The sequence below is a fragment of the Notothenia rossii genome, assembly GCF_949606895.1.
Source record: "Notothenia rossii genome assembly, chromosome: 8".
Lineage (NCBI taxonomy): Eukaryota > Metazoa > Chordata > Actinopteri > Perciformes > Nototheniidae > Notothenia > Notothenia rossii.
In genome coordinates this window covers 43,095,790-43,116,029 of record NC_136906.1, presented here as the reverse complement: position 1 = coordinate 43,116,029, position 20,240 = coordinate 43,095,790, and the positions used below count along the sequence as shown (strand labels likewise).

The following is a 20,240-nucleotide window of genomic DNA, read 5'->3' as shown; positions in this document are numbered from 1 at the left end:
CCAGCCCAGCCGGCTTTTGTTTCGCCCCCGTTGCCAGATATCTGGCAGTGTGTGGAGGTGACGTGGCGGCACCCTCTGAAGACGAGGGCTCCGGTGGCTGGCATGGCAGGTTTGCTCAGGGTGCAGGGCCGCACGGACAAAGCGTCTCCCGGTGTGCCCCCCCTCGATGAGAGTCTGGTGGCCCATCTGCTCCCACGGGCAGCAGGTTGGGCGGAGGGGAGAAGACCCCTGCCCCAGCTGCCCCGTGACCATGAAACGCTGGAGTATTCCGGCTCGGGGCACAGCTGGTGGCGGCGACCAATAATCTGGGCGTGTTAGGGATTTCGCTGATCATCCCTCAGCAGGAAGGAATCTGGTCCATGGTGTAGCTGGCCGTGTGATGTCCCTGTCCACAGTGGTATCACGCCACGTGTGGTTAGGACTCACGGCGCTCTCCAAGAAGGACAGTGATGATCTCCTTGGAGCCCCTGTATCCACGGAAGGGCTATTCGGAACGATCACCTCGGTCACGCAGCGCTTCAGACGCTTAGAGGAGGAAAGAGCTCAGCTCAGCCATATGCTGCCGCTGGCTCTCCCTCAGCGGGGTGAGCGTGAAGTCACGGTGAGGAGGAGAGAGAGGCGCAGGTACAGAGCGCCCACGGCTCCCGCTGCCTCTCCTGCTTCCTCGGCTGGTTCTACGGGGCGGGTTCAATTCCAGCACCCGCGGGGCCAGGCCGGGCGATCCTGTCGGGCTTCTGTCCCGGCTCCGGGTCAGCAGAGGGCTTCGGGATGGGGGTGCACCGTCCTCCCGGAGATGACACGCTCCCACAAGAGCGTGCCGCGGTGCGTTCAAGGACTTCAGTGGAAAATTGGCCTTTTCTGTGTCAGCCCCCTATGGACCAAGCTTCCTTTAATGGAGGGTTTGTCGGTGGAGTGGGCCACCAGAGAGGGTTAGGGTCTCTGTGGCTCTACAGCTGATTGTATGCTGATTGCATGTCCCCTAACGCAGTGTTATGGGGAGTGGAAGCTCAGCTGTGTACTGACAGTGTGGATGGAGAGGACACTGAGACTGGGTTATTCACTCCAGTTTTGCAGCATCCCTCCTCCGTTCAGAGGCATAGGAGAGGCAAATCTATCGTCCCAAGAGGAGATTCAGGCAGAGATTCAGGTCTTGTTGCAAAAACAGGCGGTGTGGAGGATTCACCCGGAGAAGGTGAAGCAGGTCTGGACTCAGTTTGGGAGAGCAGAGGTGGACCTGTTCGCCAATCGGCGCAACAGCCACTGTGCCCTGTGGTCCTCCCGGTGGGACAATCCGCCCTTGAGGGTGGACACATTTGCACACGAGCCATGGCCAAGAAAGCTGCTTTACGCCTTTCCACCGCTGCACCTTATCCCCCCCCTCCTGGGGAGGGTGAGGTGGGAACGTCTGTCCAACCTGATCTCACCAGAAGGCGTGACTCCACCACGACTCCTTAACCCCACATCGAGTGGTGGAGTCACAAACTTTGCTACATTTACGTGTCTGCACCACGCAAACAACCCCAATGTAAAGTGAATGAGGCTCCTTTGTCGTGGTGCCCACACGCATTTCTACAACGTCCCGCAGTGAGCTTTTATTCTATAAAACATTTTTTAAATCTACTTTATAGCTTGTAGTAACTCACGGGAGGCTTCTTTTATTTTATTTGTATTCATAAATTCCTAAAAATTACGTTCCCACAGAACTAAACTGCATTCTCAATTATGTTTAGCGAGAAACTTATTTTCTCCCACGTTACGTTTGTTATGAACGTATCTCAAATACGTTTATTTTCTACATATCTTTGCCATTTATTGTCTTGCTTATGATAATGATAATAGTGATTTATAAATATCACATTTGAAATCAGTAGGCGAGGCTGTAATTTTGCCAGCTGTTACTCTCATGAGCGAGGCAGAAAATAATAGTTTTAACATGCCAAAAAGCTGCAGTGTCGTTTTTGCACCTCAAACATTAAAACAAATCCAGAGCTACGTGTTTCTGTACTTCCTCTAAGAAGAAAGGACAATAACAGAAGGTCTCTGTGGCTTCAGGCTTGATCGCCGTTCAAATGACAGCGTTGGTTTCCCCAAAAGTGGGCGGGGCTGTAAAGTGACGTAGATTTTACTCTCATCTATTATTCAAAACCATTCTATTTATTCTAACGTAAATTACATGCCAGTGTTTTATCTTTTTATTTATTTGTTTTTATTTTAAATCGTATAATGTCTGACTTTTTTTGCCGTCTGTGAGGAAAGTAAATGGGGCTCAGAGCCTCAAAATACTGAAATCTGTATTTTTTTAATTATTTTTTTCCTTCTAATTTGTCTTTTCTAAATAAGACACTGTTATTTACTCAACAATAACACACAATATCCTTGTTTTTATTTATTTGTTTAATTCTATAATCTTGGGCTTTTTAGCATGCTTTTTAGCCGTAAATAAAGTCACCGGAAACAGACGTAGGCCTATAAGGGAAATTTCGAGCGATACACACCACAAACCACCCGCTGAAAGATCCTCAGCTTGAAGCTCGTTGATTGGATATTTTAGTCGCAATGCATGTTGGGATACGATGTTAAAGCAATATGATATCCGAAAACATTTAAAAAAAATAATAATAATACTTTATTCCGAGTGTTCTTGCTTTTCTCTTTGGAAGTCATCACATAACTGCATTGTAATACACGGTTCGGCTTCATTAAATATTACATATCTGCCGTAGTTCTCTATTTATAAAGCCCTGCTGAGAAGACTTCGACAAACAGGAGAACTGCCGCCAAAACTGAATATGTGACGTGGATCATAAATATATCAACATCTTGCATTTCTTTTCACAAAATACTACCTTACAGTATACCTTGCAGTATCAATAGTAATTTGGCTGACTTTTATATTTGATCCAATTGGTAGATAGGTTATATTTACACCATAACGGTGCACAGCTGATATAAAAGGACTTGTAGTTTTTAAAGATATTACTGATTTTCTTTGAATATAAGAATGTAAATACTGAGTTGAGAGAATAGTCAGGGGATTTGGGTGATGGTAGACACATCTATGGAATCACAATTTCAATAGCTTACCATTAATTGACGGATATACCTTTCTGTCTGTGATGTTTTACAAATCAGATATTAATGTGTAGAAGTAAAACATGAGAAATAGTATAGCGATATATGCTGTAAAATTATGTAAAAACATGAATAAAACTAGTAAACTATAGATCTTCAGATGTTATACATATTGTAAGTGTCCTACACTAATTATACAAAGTTATTATTAGTATGCTGTGTGTACCTTGTGTGCACCGCCTAGTGGTTAAAGCATGTTATTGAATTATTTTTGTTGAATAATGTTATTTTTGTTGAATAATGTTATTTGATGAAAAAAATATTAAGAGTACATACTTTCATAGGGGGAAAGTAGAAGGTCAATGATAGAAATATAGAATATAAAAATCAAGAAGATATTTTAAGTGATCTCTACAATAAAACAGTTTAGTGCTGGATGTACAAATATATTAATATGAGGATGTGCAAAACAGACAAACTAATTAACCTTTATTAACACATTTAAGAATACTTTAGGTTAAGGTCTTCTTTCAAATAAGAAAAAAGCTTTGGGGGTATCTATCTAGATAGATATATTAAGCCTGACAAAGTAATTAACGTCTAACATATTACTTTCCTTCTATGTTAACTATGTTGAAGCACTTATTTTAACTGATATTATACACATAAATTATAGTCTTATGTATGTAGATAGTACAAGAAATGTGCAGAATTTGACAGTTTAATGGTGGAGGTATACACACATATTGATAGATTTCTTGTAATGCACTGTTGCATAACTGTAGTTGTGTATATGATATGTCAATAAACCTTAGGAAATCTTGAAAGGGATGTACAAAATAGCAATTATATACAGTTTTTAATAAACTATTAGTAGAGAATAATGAGTAATTAATATACTTTATAGAGATCTGCAGAAATGTTTAGTCTTCTCAAGCACCAACTATCAAATATCTCTCCTGATTGTTGGCACTTGACAATCACCTTTCCCTGAATTTTACTCAGGTGTAACTAAAGTCTGATGTAAGGGTTGTTTATATTACAAATCATTAATTAGAATCTACGGAGCCCTGGAGGGTTCATAGAGAGAAAAATAAATAAAACGTGGCCACGTTTTACTAAAGCGTGCGCACGAGTTACTAAAGCGTGCGCACGAGTTATTAAAGCGTGCGCACGCTTTAGTAACTCGTGCGCACGCTTTAGTAACTCGTGCGCACGCTTTAGTAACTCGTGCGCACGCTTTAGTAAAACGTGCGCACGCTTTAATAACTTGTGCGCACGCTTTAATAACTCGTGCGCACGCTTTAATAACTCGTGCGCACGCTTTAATAACTCGTGCGCACGCTTTAATAACTCGTGCGCACGAGATAGTTAGGTATATAATGTAGCCTACAGCACAACAGACGAGCCTTTCTCCCCGAAGCATGAAGAGGAGTTCACCTGCTTGCTGACCTGGCAAAGCGCTTAGGGTTAGGTCAATGGTTGTAGCTATGGATAGAGACGCTTTAATTAAGCTTTACTTTGGACTTGGGATGAGTTATCAAGACATCCTGACAACACTTGCTTTGCAAGGGATAATTGTTAGTAAAAGTACATTAAGGAGAATATTGAGAGCGTGTGGATTAAATCGTCGGAAATATGCTGATTTGGAAGTTGCTATCGACTATATAGTTGGTCAATTGGGAGGCCCTGGACAACTTCATGGATATCGCTGGATGTATGCAAAGCTTTTGGAGCGAGGTATCCGCATCCGGAAAGAAGACGTCAGGATCCTTCTTTCTCTGCTCGACCCAGTCAACTCTCAAGCTCGCCTGAAAAGACGTCTCAGCCGGAGAAAGTATTTTTCACAAGGGCCTAATTTCATATGGCACGTAGATGGCTACGACAAACTCAAGCCCTATGGAATATGCATTAATGGATGCATAGACGGATATTCCCGTAGGATTATCTGGCTAAAAGCAGCTTTCACCAACAGCGACCCAAAAGTAATTGGAAGCTACTTTGTCAAAGCAATAGAGAATGTCGGAGGTTACCCAAGGCTTTTACGCACTTACATGGGCACAGAGAATGTGCTGTGTTAGAAATTAAAATCAATGTTTTGATGGTATAATGTAGCTTAAACATACCGTCAGTTTAAACGCTCTTTTATACTGAAAAACCAGAAATTCTTGTGCACAAGCAGTTAAGCTTTTATTCTGAAAATCCTGAAGTAAAAACCCTACCTAACTGTGGAAATACTCCACTATATCCTACATTTAAAACCTTACATATTTAAAAGTATTTAAGTATGATCAGCTAAATGTAAATAACAGTATGAATAGTAAAAGTAGTCACCGTGCAGTAAAATGTTCCCTGTCAGTGTTTTATTATTATATATGATGTTTCAGGATTAATATTACTGCTGAATTAATGTTGCATTTTACTGCTGTTTAAGGCTGTGCTAATTTTAACTCCTTTATATACTTTTGGATAGTTTAGGATATACACATTTATATGTATGTATATATGGTAAATGTATCTAGCAATGTGTGACATGTATTGTAAACATTAATTCACCTTTGATATCTCATGTAAAGTCATATACAGTGAACAGAAAATGTATCTTACTTTAATGATAAATCTTTATTCCATGTGCTTCACATAATAATCGTCTTTTATTGTGTGGAACAAACAAACAAAGAAAGGGATCATTACTGACCTTGCAGTGAAGTAGTATTTGATAACAATGTAACAATGTTACATGATTGACAAATAAAAATAAGAAAACCAACACAAATACAAAAGGGAGTGCTTTTTTTAATCTTATTTGAACATTAAGCCCTACTTAGGCAAACTTGAATGTCACCAATAAACAGGCACTGACATAAGAACTTGAGTAAACGTTGAGGTTTTAAACGTTCCCCCATAAACTAAATGTTTACCTTGCTCAAAATACATTCATGCTAAACAGAAAGACCAGATTAGTCAAATGAATAGACTCTTAAAATAGGACCTGTGTACAACAGGAACAGGAACAACAATTAACACATTGGAGTAAAATATTCTATAAAAACAAAAACATCCTTCAATAGTTATTCTGCCCTTTGGAATCACTCTATTCCAAATCAACATGTTGATAGTACAGATTTGAACAACAATCATTTCATGCAGTGCAAGGATTTTCAAATGAAGGCAAAACATAATATGCAAATCCCTAACAATTAACCATAAATGCATATTTACTTAGCTCAGCTTATGCTTTTGCATAGAGCTATCTAGTAGCTGTTGTGTGCCTATTGAACACAATCATTGGCTCCTGTGTATCAGAACATGTATCTTCTTTGATATCATAACATAACTTCTACTGTGACTATGAGTAAAGATGTATAGAGAACCGCAGTGACGCATCATAAAATCCGGAAGTAAGCTGCGCATGGGTTCCTTCGACAAAAATGCAATGCAATTTCTCCATAGGATTTTGGAAAATAGCTCAAAATAAGGTCTGTGGTTGAAACACATTTAAGAGACGGATCACGTTTTGTTCAGCCGGATAATCTCCACATGTCTACCCTACTTTTATAATTTTCGAATCGATACATTTATGATCGATACATTTATGATTCGAAAATTATAAGAGATGGGTAGACATGTGGAGATTATCCAACTAAACAAAACGTGATCCGTCTCTTCAATGTGTGTCAACCACAGACCTTATTTCGAGCTATTTTCCAAAATCCTATGGAGAAATTGCATTGCATTTTTGTCGAAGGAACCGGAAGAAGTTATTAGAAATTAAAGTTTCAAAGTGCATATATAAACGTAGCGCCTAGCTAAGAAAAAATGTTAAATGCTGAAAGAAAGCCTTTTACACCTTGAAAATTATCTCCTGTCTTTAAATGTTCCTTTCAAAACCATAACTGCAGTAGAAATTGTGGGTGCAACCTATAGACGCTATCTCCTTCTTGTCTAGATGATATCCATCACCCACACAGAGCTTGTAAGTACACTATTAAAATCACTGCGGAGGTCTGGATAATTGTAGTACCCTACAGGTAGTTTTAAAAGGCAGCCACATGTGTGAGATTGTGGTCTTCGCTCGAAGTTCGAGGTTTCGATGAATTGTATCTTAATAGTTTGTTCCATTAAATTGGAACCAGTGCAGAAGCGGAGGAAAAGCTGAAGGGTGCTCAGATCAACTTCACCTACATATCTCTTCAGGTAGCGGGCAACTGCAGTCTGGGGTGGAGTCATCTCATCTGGGAACTGAAGGAGCTCCTTCACTGCTTTTCCAGTTGGTGTTTTCTGCTGTATAACATCATTCAGGGCATCTTGTGGCAACACACTTGCTAAGTGCACCACAATGGGACGCCAACACTTGATTACATATATTGGTGCCTGTATGAGAGCCTTGTGTCCCATCTGTGAAAGCAGTGGGATCAGATTGTCCTTGGTAGGAACCTGCTGGCACTCATGTGCTTCAAGGGCATCAAACAGTGCATCAGTGTCAACAGAGTTGAAGTCTTCCAAAGCCTTAACAAGGACCTCTCTCTCCTGTTCAGACACGTACTGCAAAAAGGTGTCCTTTAAGCTACTGGTGGATGTGGCGTACAGTGCCTCTTCAAGGAATGGTACTGCCAGTTTCACTGGGAAATAGCGAGCAATCCTCCACCCTACTACTAAGATTCTGGCAATTGCCTGCCACTCTTCAGACTGATAATCATGCCTAATAAAGGGAACTTTTACATTCCCTCCCAAGGTGCATCTTTCATAAAAGTCTGTCCAAAATTCAGTTAAGCAGTCCCGGGTCACACCACTTCCCTCTCCTTCTTCAAGTTTACCATTGGGTAGACGCATCTTTATAAACACCTCAGTGTTTAAAATGTCTGGGTTTGTGAAGGCTTTGATAAGGTCAGTGAGACAATGCCCCCTCCTGATAATCAGTGTAACAGGAGCAGGTTCATCCATTGTCTGGTCATTCCATGGCTCTGTAACAAGAGCAGGTTGCGGTTCGCCAAATCCATGTGGTGGCTGGTCATTCCACGGAGCAGGTTGCGGGTCGCCCAATCCATGTGGTGGCTGGTCATTCCACTGAGCAGGTTGCGGGTCGCCCAATCCATGTGGTGGCTGGTCATTCCACGGTAGTGTGTCATCTAACTGCACACCATCATTTGCCATAGCCCCAATAATAATCTCAGGATCGATCTCTTGATGAACCATGTCATCGATCCCCTGTACATCAGTTGAATAATGTGGCTCACTTCCAGTAAGATCTACAACTGGGGTTGAGGTTAACTGCATCTCTGCCTCCTCTTCATCTGAGGACAGCTCCACTTTCCTTATTTTGGTACGAAGGTACAATCTAAGGATTTTTACTCTGCTTTCTTCATACAAGTCATCCACAGTGCTAGAACTGCTGACCTGTACCTGAGAAGATTCAATTTCAGTTGAATAATATGAGAGCTTTCTCTTTCCCTTTGAAAAACCATCGGGGAAAAACAAGTTTTCAGCCATTTCTTTGATTTCCACTAATGTTTTGTCCTTGCTGATGTTCAGGTGTCTGGTTCCTCCACCATTGATTGCCTTCACTTGTTTGTACCGTTTCTGCTTTCCATCGAAATCCATCCATCCAAGTTCAACCCGTCTCTCTTGCTTTTTAGCACTTGTATTTCCTGCCCATGGCTTTCTTTTTGCAGGTACTGGTGCCTCACCAGAGACCAATCTCTGTCGCAGCCTTGTGAGCATTGTGTCTTTCCTGCTCTTTGTGTCAAGCGATGAATTGTTATGCCGGCAGAAGGCAACAGTAGCTATTCTATCTCCAGCTTTAGGGATGTACTTTGCCAGGTCAGCATCCGTCATTGCAGGTATTACTGATGCATCAATCTGGAGAAAAAAACCAAAAACAATCGTTGGGAGCATGATTATAATTACATATTAATGTGCCGAAATAAATAATAGAATTATGAATGACTTGACTCTTAAAACCATTGAGCCACATTAGTTCAAATTCACTTTCAATTGGGAATACTCTCCTAAAATGTTCAACATCTTACCAATTTTATTTGTATTGCCAAATTTCCAACAATCTGTTATTCAATCCCTGCTAAAATAATTTCATTAAAAAAGAAAATCCATTTGGATTTTTGTAAGCAACACTAACCCTCACTGTGGCCAAAATGTGTGCTTTCTGGATTCAACAAAAATATTGATTGTCAGTTCTTTGACTTGTTCTTCATCTCATGGAAAGGTAGTACGCAATTCACACTTTACATTCGTACATATGTAAAGTGGCTTACCTTTTCATTTTCCAGCTTTTGGATAAATTCCTCAGAAATGTTCCGCTTAATTAACAAACCCCTCAGCTCAGCATCCATTGTTTCAACTGTCTGCTCTGGAAAGAGGATTAAACAAAGTATAAATTGCAGACATTCACAACGTTTACGATTGCAAAGAACTGTGGATTTGTAAAGTATGTTATGGTGACATTGTAAATCCATTGAAAAAACTTGATGTAATGATAGATGTTTATGCATAGTTACAATGCATATATGTTACCACTAGGTGGCAGTATAACATATATTGACATATAGAAGTGAGTAGAACAAGATGTAACTTGGTACTGCTTGTTGGCTAATAAAGTGGCTAGTGAAGCTAGTCTAAAGATTCAAGACCGTGTGTTATTTATAACAAATAAGAACATTACACTTGATGCACAATCAAAAGTGTTTTTATCACTACATCCACGAACAGTTGGTTGAAAAACTAGTGTTGACACCATTTATCCTAGCTGCTAGTGCTACCGGTATTAGCTTGTTAAACTTAGCAAGTTGGCTATGTCGGTCGGCTGCTTAATAAATAGCCAGCACAACTAACAGGTAGATGGCCAAATACACAGTTAAGCTAGCAATTCATGTTTAATAGCAAGCTAATAATCAACTTAACTTACCGATCAAGCAGGTGAACTCCTCTTCATGCTTCGGGGAGAAAGGCTGGTCTGTTGTGCTGTAGGCTACATTATATACCTAACTATCTTGTGCGCAGGAGTTATTAAAGCGTGCGCACGAGTTATTAAAGCGTGCGCACGAGTTATTAAAGCGTGCGCACGTTTTACTAAAGCGTGCGCACGAGTTACTAAAGCGTGCGCACGTTTTACTAAAGCGTGCGCACGAGTTACTAAAGCGTGCGCACGAGTTACTAAAGCGTGCGCACGCTTTAATTCTTTTATTTATTTTTCTCTCTATGAACCCTCCAGGGCTCCGTAAGAATCTGCAAAGTAACTAAAATAAATGTGGTGGATTAAAAATACCAGGTTAACCTCTGAATTGTAGTACAATTACAAAGTGACAATGAGCTGTCATGTGGGTATATATTAATGCTGCGCATTATGGATACAAGCGATTTTCACCCATTTAGTAATTACATGTTTTAAATGTGTACACACCAATGTGTTTCCTATCGCCTAAACCTCCAGGGCTGTACACAGTTTAATAGTGTCAACTTCTAATTTTGGGAAAAACGTATTTTAAAACTACAATTCCCAGTAGAGACGTGCCATAGAGTACATGTTGCGAAACACAATAGCCAGCATGTGTAGTTCTGGGGGGGCGTTCAAATCCATTTTTGGATAGTCTGCCGTGGTTTCGTTTCATTTCAAAGAGCTTGACGCTCGGCGTAAAGTTGGCGCACTGCCACTCCAACATCCAATCCCAGAGCTTGAAGATTAATCACGGGGTTTGTCAACGGAACTGTAGTCCCAAACGATAGCTGGGGATTATGGGTAGTGTAGTGTCTTCGGCCATCCTAAACAGAATTTTTTTTCGGATATCATATCGCATTAACAACACCACATCTGGCGTCACAGGGATCTTCTGTTACTGTCCTTTCTTCTTAGAGGAAGTACAGAAACACGTAACTCTGGATTTGTTTTAATTAGGGCTGTCAAACGATTACAATTTTTAATCAGATTAATCACAGCCTAAAAATTAATTAATCATGATTAATCACCATTCGAACTATATCCAAAATATGCCACTTCTTTATGTATATTGTTGTGGGAATGGAAAGATAAATGAAAGAAGGCGGATATATCCATTTGTATGTATGTTTATTATAACATTGTTCTGTGTGGCAAAATGAAAGACAGCCCACACACCTATCAATCATTAAACCGTGGGGTCTTATTTCATTACGTGTTGATTTCTATCAACACGATGTATAGAGATTTACTACAGCAAAAGTATTCTCCGTTAGGACTTCCTGCAACAACACCACGCCGTTATCTTGATTCTGATTGGCCAGAAGACATTATCAAAGATGTTCTATTGAGAAGACGATCACTACGTAACAAAAGTTTTTCAAAACACGTATTTTACTGTTTTAATGGCTTATCAAGAACCCAAACACAACATCTTGGTGTCATTCTGGCAGCTCTCTCATCTGCACCCCGCATAAAAAACATCACCCGGACTGCATTCTTTGCACTGTCTTAAAACCTTTCCTTGGAATATGTTATGAATTGTAAGGTGTCCTTGGGTGCTTTGAAAGGCGCCCCTAAATAGAAAGAATTATCATTATTATTTATTATCTGAAACAATGTAATCACTTTTAAAACTGTTTCCAGTCACTTGCCCCATTCAGCAGCAGCAGGCCATTCACTTTGATTTTATCCCGTTATGAAATGTCATCATTTCGAAAATAAAGAAATGCTACATAAACGTTATCTTGCACATTTTATCTATCCATCTCCGTTTCTAAATTTCAATATATTTAAAAAGAGATCTCTCTCTCTCATCTGGGTGCGGTGGCGAGGCCTCACAGACACGCTGCATCTCTCTCTTGCTTACAGACATGCTGCAGCGCTGTGCAGTGTGCACACAGTTCTGCCGGTAATGAATATTACATTTTGTGAGGAATCTTTTCCACCAATAATTCCAATAAGTATTCCAAAATGTATTCACTTCAGGTTTACGAAAGTAACTGTTATCAGGTTACTCGTTTATCAACTGTAACGCCAGCTGAATACAGTTAGCCTACTTGATTTTTGTATTCTGATTACGTAACGCCGTTACATGTATTCCGTTACAACCCAACCCTGCTTCTAGGCTACTGTCCCCCAGCTCCTGCCTCTCTGTTGGACTCTGTCGCAGCGGGGCAACTGCTGTGGTGCGGAACGCATTGGCCAGACTTTTCACAACGAAGGATCACTTCTTCTTCAAGGAAGGGAAGGTTTCGCAGTTCGCAGTCTACTGTCCCGCAGCTGCTGCCTCTCTGTTGGACTCCGGTAATGGACCTTACTCACGAGACGTTGTAAAAAACGAATGGGTGGGGGGCGAACGCAGTAACCACTCCGCCAACGCAATGTCACCCCCGTCGTGCGGGCCGGATGAGAATGTCTGGCGGGCCGGATGTGGCCCGCGGGCCGCCAGTTTGTGGTCATTGCACTACAGCCTGTTACAGGCCAAAGTGTGCTAGATTCCAGCGATGGTGTGAAGAAAGGAGTCTAGAGCCGCTATCGTATAAGTTGGGCTCTATTCTATCCTACTTACAGATACTGGTGGACAGGGGGCTGGCTCATTCCACAATTAAGGTGTAGGCAGCAGCCATCTCATCCTGCCATGTGGGATTTGGAGGCAGGTCAGCCTTCAGTCAGCCGCTTATGTCGTGGTCTTTGCAAGTGGTCAGGAGGCAGCGCCCAGTAGTGCAAACCTCCTCCCCGCAATGGGACCTGCCGTTGGTGCTCGAGGCTCTGGTCACAGAACCATTTGAGCCTCTGGAGCTCTCCTCCCTGAAAGCACTGTCATGCTGCTTGCCTTGACTTCGGCCAGAAGAGTGTCCGAGCTGACCGCTCTGTCGGTGCACCCAAGTTGTCTTTTGATCCTGGGTGACCGTAGCAGGGCGACAATCAGACCGAACCCCTCCTTTTCTTCCAAGAGCCTAAGGAATTAGTTCAGGTCAAGGGCTATTCAGTTAGGTGGCTTTAATCTGTCCATATTGGGGCCAGGGAGGCTAAGTTGCACCTCTTCTGCCCGGTGCGTGCGCTAGGGGTTTCACAACTACCAATATTTACTAGTCGACTAGTTTTTCAAAATAGTAGTCGACTAGTCGACTAGTCGTTACGTCATAATAGAGACACACAAAGAGAGGTTTACAACTGTATTTTCTATTGGAACTCATACAGTAACATTAAACACTGCATTTTAATTTGTGTTACATGGCTGAGTAAATAACAAACACTGGACTCACCAAAATCGACAGCAAAAAACTCTTGTTTACATAAATGCCACGCAAATCCAGTGCGCAACAGCGCATTGCGCAACACTTTATTCGCTGTCCTCCACGATAACGTCCACTTTTCCATATTTTTGGTTTGAACACCAACGCATCGACATGTGAGGGAAGGAGGCTTGACCGCTTTCGGGTGACAGTTTTGCCTGCCATGGAAAAAACCCTCTCACTCGGGGTGCTTGTGGCTGGAATAGCCAGGTAGCTCCTCGAAAGCGGGGGAAGCGGTGCACGTTTTCTGCCCACCACTCCAGTGGATTATCCATTGTGGGGATATGCGGTGTCCGCTGGCAGTAATCCCGTAGCTCATCATCCGCATCACTGTTGACCCATATTTTCTTGCTGTTCGTTTGCCTCTGTTCAGTGCTGACGCCGGTCCGTTGCTCACTGGTGCTAGCATTACTGCTAGTGCTAGCTGTCGGCAGCGGGTGTTTCATCTTCAGATGGTTGCGCATAGCAGATGCATTTGTATTGTACTTCAGTACAGCTGTACACAACTGACACTTCACTGTGGAGTTGGTTACATCTTCGTTGAAGTACTGCCATACATAAGAATGTCGGACGGGTTTTGTAGCATTTTGCAGCACCTCGTTTACCTCCATTTTTTTTTTCCACGACTAGTCGACTAGGGCCTACATCGCCGACTAGTGGTAAAGATAGTCGACTAGTCGACTAGTCGATTAGTTGGTGAAACCCCTAGCGTGCGCTAGCATGTTATGTGGAGCGCACGGCTGCCATTAGGCTCACTGAACAGCTGTTTGTGTGCTTTGGGGATGGTGTGGCTGGAAAAGCTCTCTCCAAGAGGCGCCTGAAAGGATGGCTCTGCGAGTGCATTACACATGCCTATGGACGGGTGGGGAGAGCCCTCTCCACGGGGGTCCGTGCACACTCTACAAGGGCTGTGGCTGTGCCAACAGCCTTATTCAGCGGCGTGAGTGTAGAGGTAAGCGTGTGTGAGTGTGCCTTATCCAAGCTGCGGCCCCGACTTCTCCACGATTACAACCGGATGGGAGGAAGTGGGGGTGCGGTGGATGTTAGCCAAAAGCCGGTCAGGGGCAGTGTGATGGGTTGATGTTGTTGGACGACAGGGCGTTTATACATCGGGGCTCCACCCACTGTACCCATCGAGTCCAGTAGAGGGCCTGTGTGATATATAACGGGGGGTTACGTCTTGTAACCCTAGTTATATAAGCACAGGCGGAGCCCTCTACCTGGGGGACCTGTCTTTCCTATGCCGCTCGCTGAAGAGGGTGTAGGACAGGGGTATTCAACTAAAATTCAACGAGGTCCAGTTAGAGAAAATCTCCCCATGCAAAGGTCCGGAACATCAAAATGTCTAAGTTGCTTTATGAATTAGTGTGACATAATGAAGTAGCCTGTAGCTTTATCAACGTCTGCATGTGATCAACAACCGACTGCCAATCAAATAAAGATAAACAACAATATTTATTGTCAATTAACATTGAACTATACAGATATACAGTAAATACTGTGGATATGTGTAATGTTCCTCTCGGGCTGCATTTACAAATAAAATAGAGAAAATAAATAAAATAGTTTTTGAAAATATGTGCATCTTAAAAGTGCTTAATTTTAGATAAATAAACTAAAGTGTAGCAGCAGCTCGAGTTTCCCTTTTTCTTTGTTAACCGTTTCACATCATGACTTAACAGTTTCAGACGATTATAGAACAATATCAGTCTTTACACATCATAACAATTGAACAGTTTTAAAGTTTCTCTTTCTAATATTGCAATCTAATATTTCTAATATTGCAGTCCCTCACTCACTTTGTTTTTAATTCAGTGCGAGAATTGAGCAGGAGCTTGTCCTGCCAGGAGTTTAAATCTGGGCTGAAATGGTGTCAGGGTCATTCTCATACACACATGCAGGTGCTCATTGGTTAGCCTCGGTTAGCCTGCCCTGGAACCATATTTAGTTGAATTTTGATCCTGGTGGACTGATCATATTGGGCTCTCAGACTGCTTATTTATTGTGACCTCAGTTCTGACTTGAGAGGGAATGTTTGGTCAAACACTTTTTGTTTTGTCTCATTGTGGCGTTTTGGCACTTTTAATGAGCGCCACGGTCTCTGAACAAATGAGACACACTGGCTCTGTGCTCCCAGTGGGCTGGATGAACATGAATGGGTCCACTCAGGGTTCAAAGCTCTGTTGTAATGTGTAATTAGTTGTCTCTCCCTGTGTGCCGCTAACACGCCTGTTCACCCTCCTCTCCGCTTCTCTCCCTGTATCGCTAACTATTCTCTTCACACTTTCTTCTCCGCTTCTCTCAGCCGCGGTCTCGTCTCTTCTTCTGTGATTCTCTCCCTGTATCGCTCACTCGTCTCTTTCGCCCCCTGTCGGCGGCGGTTAAAATAGAATCGCCCCGTCAAAATTGAAATCCCCTATTAATGTATTGATTATAGGTCCAGGTCCATATAGTCCGGCGTCTGGGTCCGGATCCGGACCGCGGTCAGCCTGTTGCCGACCCCTGGTTTAGGATGACGGTCGGGAGGCGTAGCCGCCTTATATACTGTGGCCCTACGCGCGCATTCAGGTAGGCTCGCCCCGATTGGCCGGCTACCTTTATGCAACTCAGTAGGTGAATGCACGCATAGCATGATAGAGAGTAGAACCCATAGAGTCCAGTAGAGGGCTCCGCCTCTGCTTATATAACTAGGTTCACGATACGTATCCCCCCGTTTCATGTGCATATTGGCTGGTTAATGTGCCATTTAATTTGTGTTTTACGACCGCGGTATTCTTCTACATCAGGGGTCGGCAACTGGCGGACCGCGGTCCGGATCCAGACGCCGAACTATACGGATCCGGAGCTATAATCAATACATCAATAGGGGATTTTTCGGCGCCTCCCGCTTTTTTAACGCTGATTTTGGTGACTTGTGTAATTCGTGGAGAACCGAAAAGTTTTCGTTTTGGGGGCGGGAGTCCGTCCGTCAGTCCGACTTCTTCAAAAAAAAGAAGAAGAAATCTAGAGCGCAAAAATAATTAAACAAGCGAGTACCTGTTTTTCCTGGCCAAGGACAAGTTCCTTGAACACAACACGAGCGTAACGTATCTTCACGTGGTATATGTCTCGTCTGAAATGAGTGCTGACGGAGAGCAGTTGATTTCCTCAATTCATAAATTGACAGGCTCTGTAATTATAGCATAACCTTTTCTCCTCTATCCCTTAACTCGCCTTCCTATACATATTGACTTACTTAATTACTATCTACACTAGTCACGTCAGGATTAAAGAAAAAGGAATCATTAATCATCATTAAGTGGTTGATTTTTTATTTTCAGAATTGAATGTTCAAAGCAAGGCCTAAAACCTGGCATTTCATAAGAAAGTGACTGATATGTAACCCAAATGTAATATTGGATAAAATACTACACCAAATGGACAGACACAGATTAAAAGCAAAGCCCCCTGGTTTGTCTCTAGAGTCAAACTGCCATGAGAAAAATCGGTACCACTTTACAATAAGACTACCCTTATAAAGGGTTTACGAATAGTTTGTAATTCATTTATTAATTAAGTTGTGAAAACTTTATAAATCATTAATAAGCTTTTATAAGATTTTAGATAAACAGGGCAACTGTGACCGGTTGCTTGCCAAATAGTAAGCCCACATTTATATGTACTGCTAAGCCGTATTAGAAATGTTAGTAACTCATTAATAAATGGGAATGTGTTTTACACTTTACAATAAGGCTCCCTTTTGGCAGTTATAAATGTTAGTAACTCATAAATAAATGGTCATAAAGAGATGCCAAGAAACATCAAGATGGAAGGGGTCTAAGGACAGAGGGTGTCGTATTGTCATACTGATATTCTGTACAAACTGTGAAGTCCACTGAGACAAATGTAACATTTGTGATATTGGGCTATATAAATAAACATTGATTGATTGATTGATTGATTGATTGAAGGGGGGGAATAAACTCACTGAACAAAAGATACCAAGTATGCTGGCTGATGAAGAAGACGAAGTAAGCTAGCCAATATAAGGCTTAGTCATCTTGCCAAATAGTGAGCCTGTGTTGACGTATGAAAACTCTGTTAGAACTGGTTTATAAATGGTTCTTAATGATTAAGAAAGTGTTTACAACTTAATGAATAACCTAATTATTTATGAATCTTTTATAAGTGTCGTCTTATTGTAAAGTGGTACCGAAACATCGAATCAATGTTCCACAATCCGTCACTAGATGTCACTCATTGTACCAATACGGTTTATATCATACACAGCATATAATTATCATTATTATAGAAAAAATCGAATCGAATCTAAACTAATGTAATATTGAATCCCACACTTGACGATTGAGAACATACATTTGTAACTTACCTCATTTAAAGCTTTTTTGTCGTACTATGTCAATATTTATAATATATTTTGCGGGCAGGTAGCCTACATTGAATTACAAGTAGAAGAAGAAGAAGTTGAAGAAAAAGTAGTAGAAGAAGAAATACGCTAACGCTACAAACAGACACAACTCTGTTACTCTGTTTTTACCATAGACTGGTTTTTACTGACATCTAACATTTTATTTCACCTTGCTTTATGTTTTTTAATGCACATTCAAAAACGGGAGAATTTACCGGAGTTTCAACCGGGTACCGGCCACCGAAAACGGGGACTTTGCCCAGAAAACGGACGTTTTGGTCTGTGGACTGTGTTTACAGCTAAGCACACACGCTAACATGAATTAAGACTACAAGCTCACTTGGGGTTGAGGCTTTTTTACACGTTGCTTGACTGCCTGCCCACATATCTGATCCAAACATAGTAACGTATATTGAGGAAAATAATTATTTAAAGTTATTTAATAATTGTGACATTTATCGTACTTTTTGATGGATGAATGATGCTGAAAGTGAGGGGGCAAAGAATACAACTGAGGGGGCAATGCCCCCTTTTGCCCCCTCGTAGCGCCGGGTCCGATTTGTATCATACAGATGCAAGACTTAGACACGCCTGTGACCGACGGGTCCGCACCATAGACGACACGCACTCTCCAGCCGAAACTCTAATAAGCATTCATTCACAAACTAAATCAGGAGACCTTTAACGTTTTACGTCCGATTAGCGCCTTTTTTCCTCGCTGTACACAGCTCCAGTTTGAGCATTGGCCTGTCATAAGATTGTATTTGTTGTTGCTGCTGTAGCGGAAGTTTAGTACAATTATTTTTGATTAAATACTCCAAATCTCAACCCTCCATAATTGCACTTGCTTCAGTTGTTTGCTACTTTTTAACGGCGGTGAGAGTGGTGCAGTGACACTATCTATCTTCTATCGATTAGATTTATGATTCGAAAATTATAAAAGTAGGGTAGACATGTGGATATTATCCGACTGAACAAAACATGCATTTATCTAACAGGTTAGTTTTCCACTGATCTTATTTCGAGCTATTTTTCCAAAATCCTATGGAGAAATCCCATTGCTTTTTTTGTCGATTTGTCATATAAATCCATGAGGGAAACCGAGCCCAGCTTACTTCCGGCTTTTATGACGCGTCACTGCAACACTGAGTTGCCGCCGCTGGCTTCCCTTGGCATGGCCCTAACTAATCACAGGTTGGCAGGGGCATGACGTGAGCCTTGTCTGATTGGTCAATCCCTCCATTTTTTTTCACCAAGGGAAGCCAATTTCGGCTGGCCTCCTCTCGCAACAGAGAGTGCAATCTACTGTTTTACCATAACATCTAGAGGGGCGCTGTTTCACTCTTTCTAAAATACTCAATGAGAATGGGGGAGAGACGGGCCGGCAGCAACACACAACAAAGAATTTCCGAAACCAAACAAAGTGTTTTTATTTATTTATAAAAATTATAACTACAATCCGAAAAAACAGGGGAAGCCTGGCTTCCCTTGGCCTCCAGGAGAAAACGCCACTGGAAGATACATGAGTTTCTGACTGCCGCAAGCTGAAGCTTGGTTGCTAGGTTACTAGCTGGGTGTTCTCCAATAAGGGGCCGGGGGAAACAAAGTTAGTGATTACTGGTTCCATGTTGATTTAATTCAATGCAAATTGTTGGGGGGAACTGAAAGGCTATTACCGTACTCGTTACTTTGCAGCCCGGACATTTTCCCCAAAACACATTTAGACGCTATCACAACACAGAAGTACCTTTCAAATCCGATCATTTTTAAGACCTTCTAAATCATATTTAATGGGTGTTGAAAGATGAATCCATAGATCTCTTAATTTTGCTCTCAAAGTGCACCAGATTGATGCTTTCAACTTCAATATTTAAAAAAAATCTTCCTGGTGGAGCATGCCCCGGACCCTCCTAGAGGAGGTTAGGTCCCCCCCACCCACTTAAATCATGTTGACATGGATAGGATACTAAATACATTTGCATACATCTTGTGTCCATATCTTTCTGTTTTGGTGGTCATGCCACAACCGTGCACGTGCGTGCATACGTGAGTCATGGTGAGATATCTGGATTAAGAGGTTGCTTTTTCTTTGCACGACATGAAAGAAAGGCCAAATGAATGGGCTGTGATTTTAGTTTTTTTAAGCAGAGGTTGAGTTCAATAATTTGTACGACCCTCGGAGGATGTTGTAAAAATGTAAAGGAAAAAGGTTCCCCACCCCTGCTGTAAATAATAATAAAAACCTTTGATTTATAACTTAACATCTCTGTCTCCTATTGATCTGAGTATATTACAAAGAATAGCCAGTTAATTGAAGCATTATAGCACAGGCCTTTGTCAGATGGTATATTACGCTGTTTTTTTTCTGCTTCGAATAGTTCTCTCTTTTTTCACCATACCATGTGTTTGCATCACTGTAACCAATGAGCACCTGCATGTGTATGAGAATGGCCCTGACACCATTTCAGCCCAGATTTACAAACTCCTGGCAGGACAAGCTCAAGCTCAATTC

At 41.8% G+C, this 20,240-nt stretch overlaps 2 protein-coding genes across 5 annotated transcripts in view; both read right to left on the bottom strand.

The window, feature by feature from the left end:
• enah (ENAH actin regulator) overlaps positions 1-20,240 on the bottom strand; it is a 229,006-nt gene that overhangs the window by 56,274 nt on the left and 152,492 nt on the right. The gene's annotated exons all lie outside the window — the stretch shown is intronic.
• LOC307014451 (uncharacterized protein) lies at positions 6,739-10,045 on the bottom strand. Its single transcript, XM_079642352.1, has 3 exons — positions 9,995-10,045; positions 9,345-9,439; positions 6,739-8,931 (listed from the first exon to the last, which is right to left on the bottom strand). Exons 2-3 carry the CDS (start codon positions 9,420-9,422, stop codon positions 7,018-7,020), a joined length of 1,992 nt encoding a protein of 663 aa, XP_079498478.1. The 5' UTR covers positions 9,423-9,439; positions 9,995-10,045; the 3' UTR covers positions 6,739-7,017.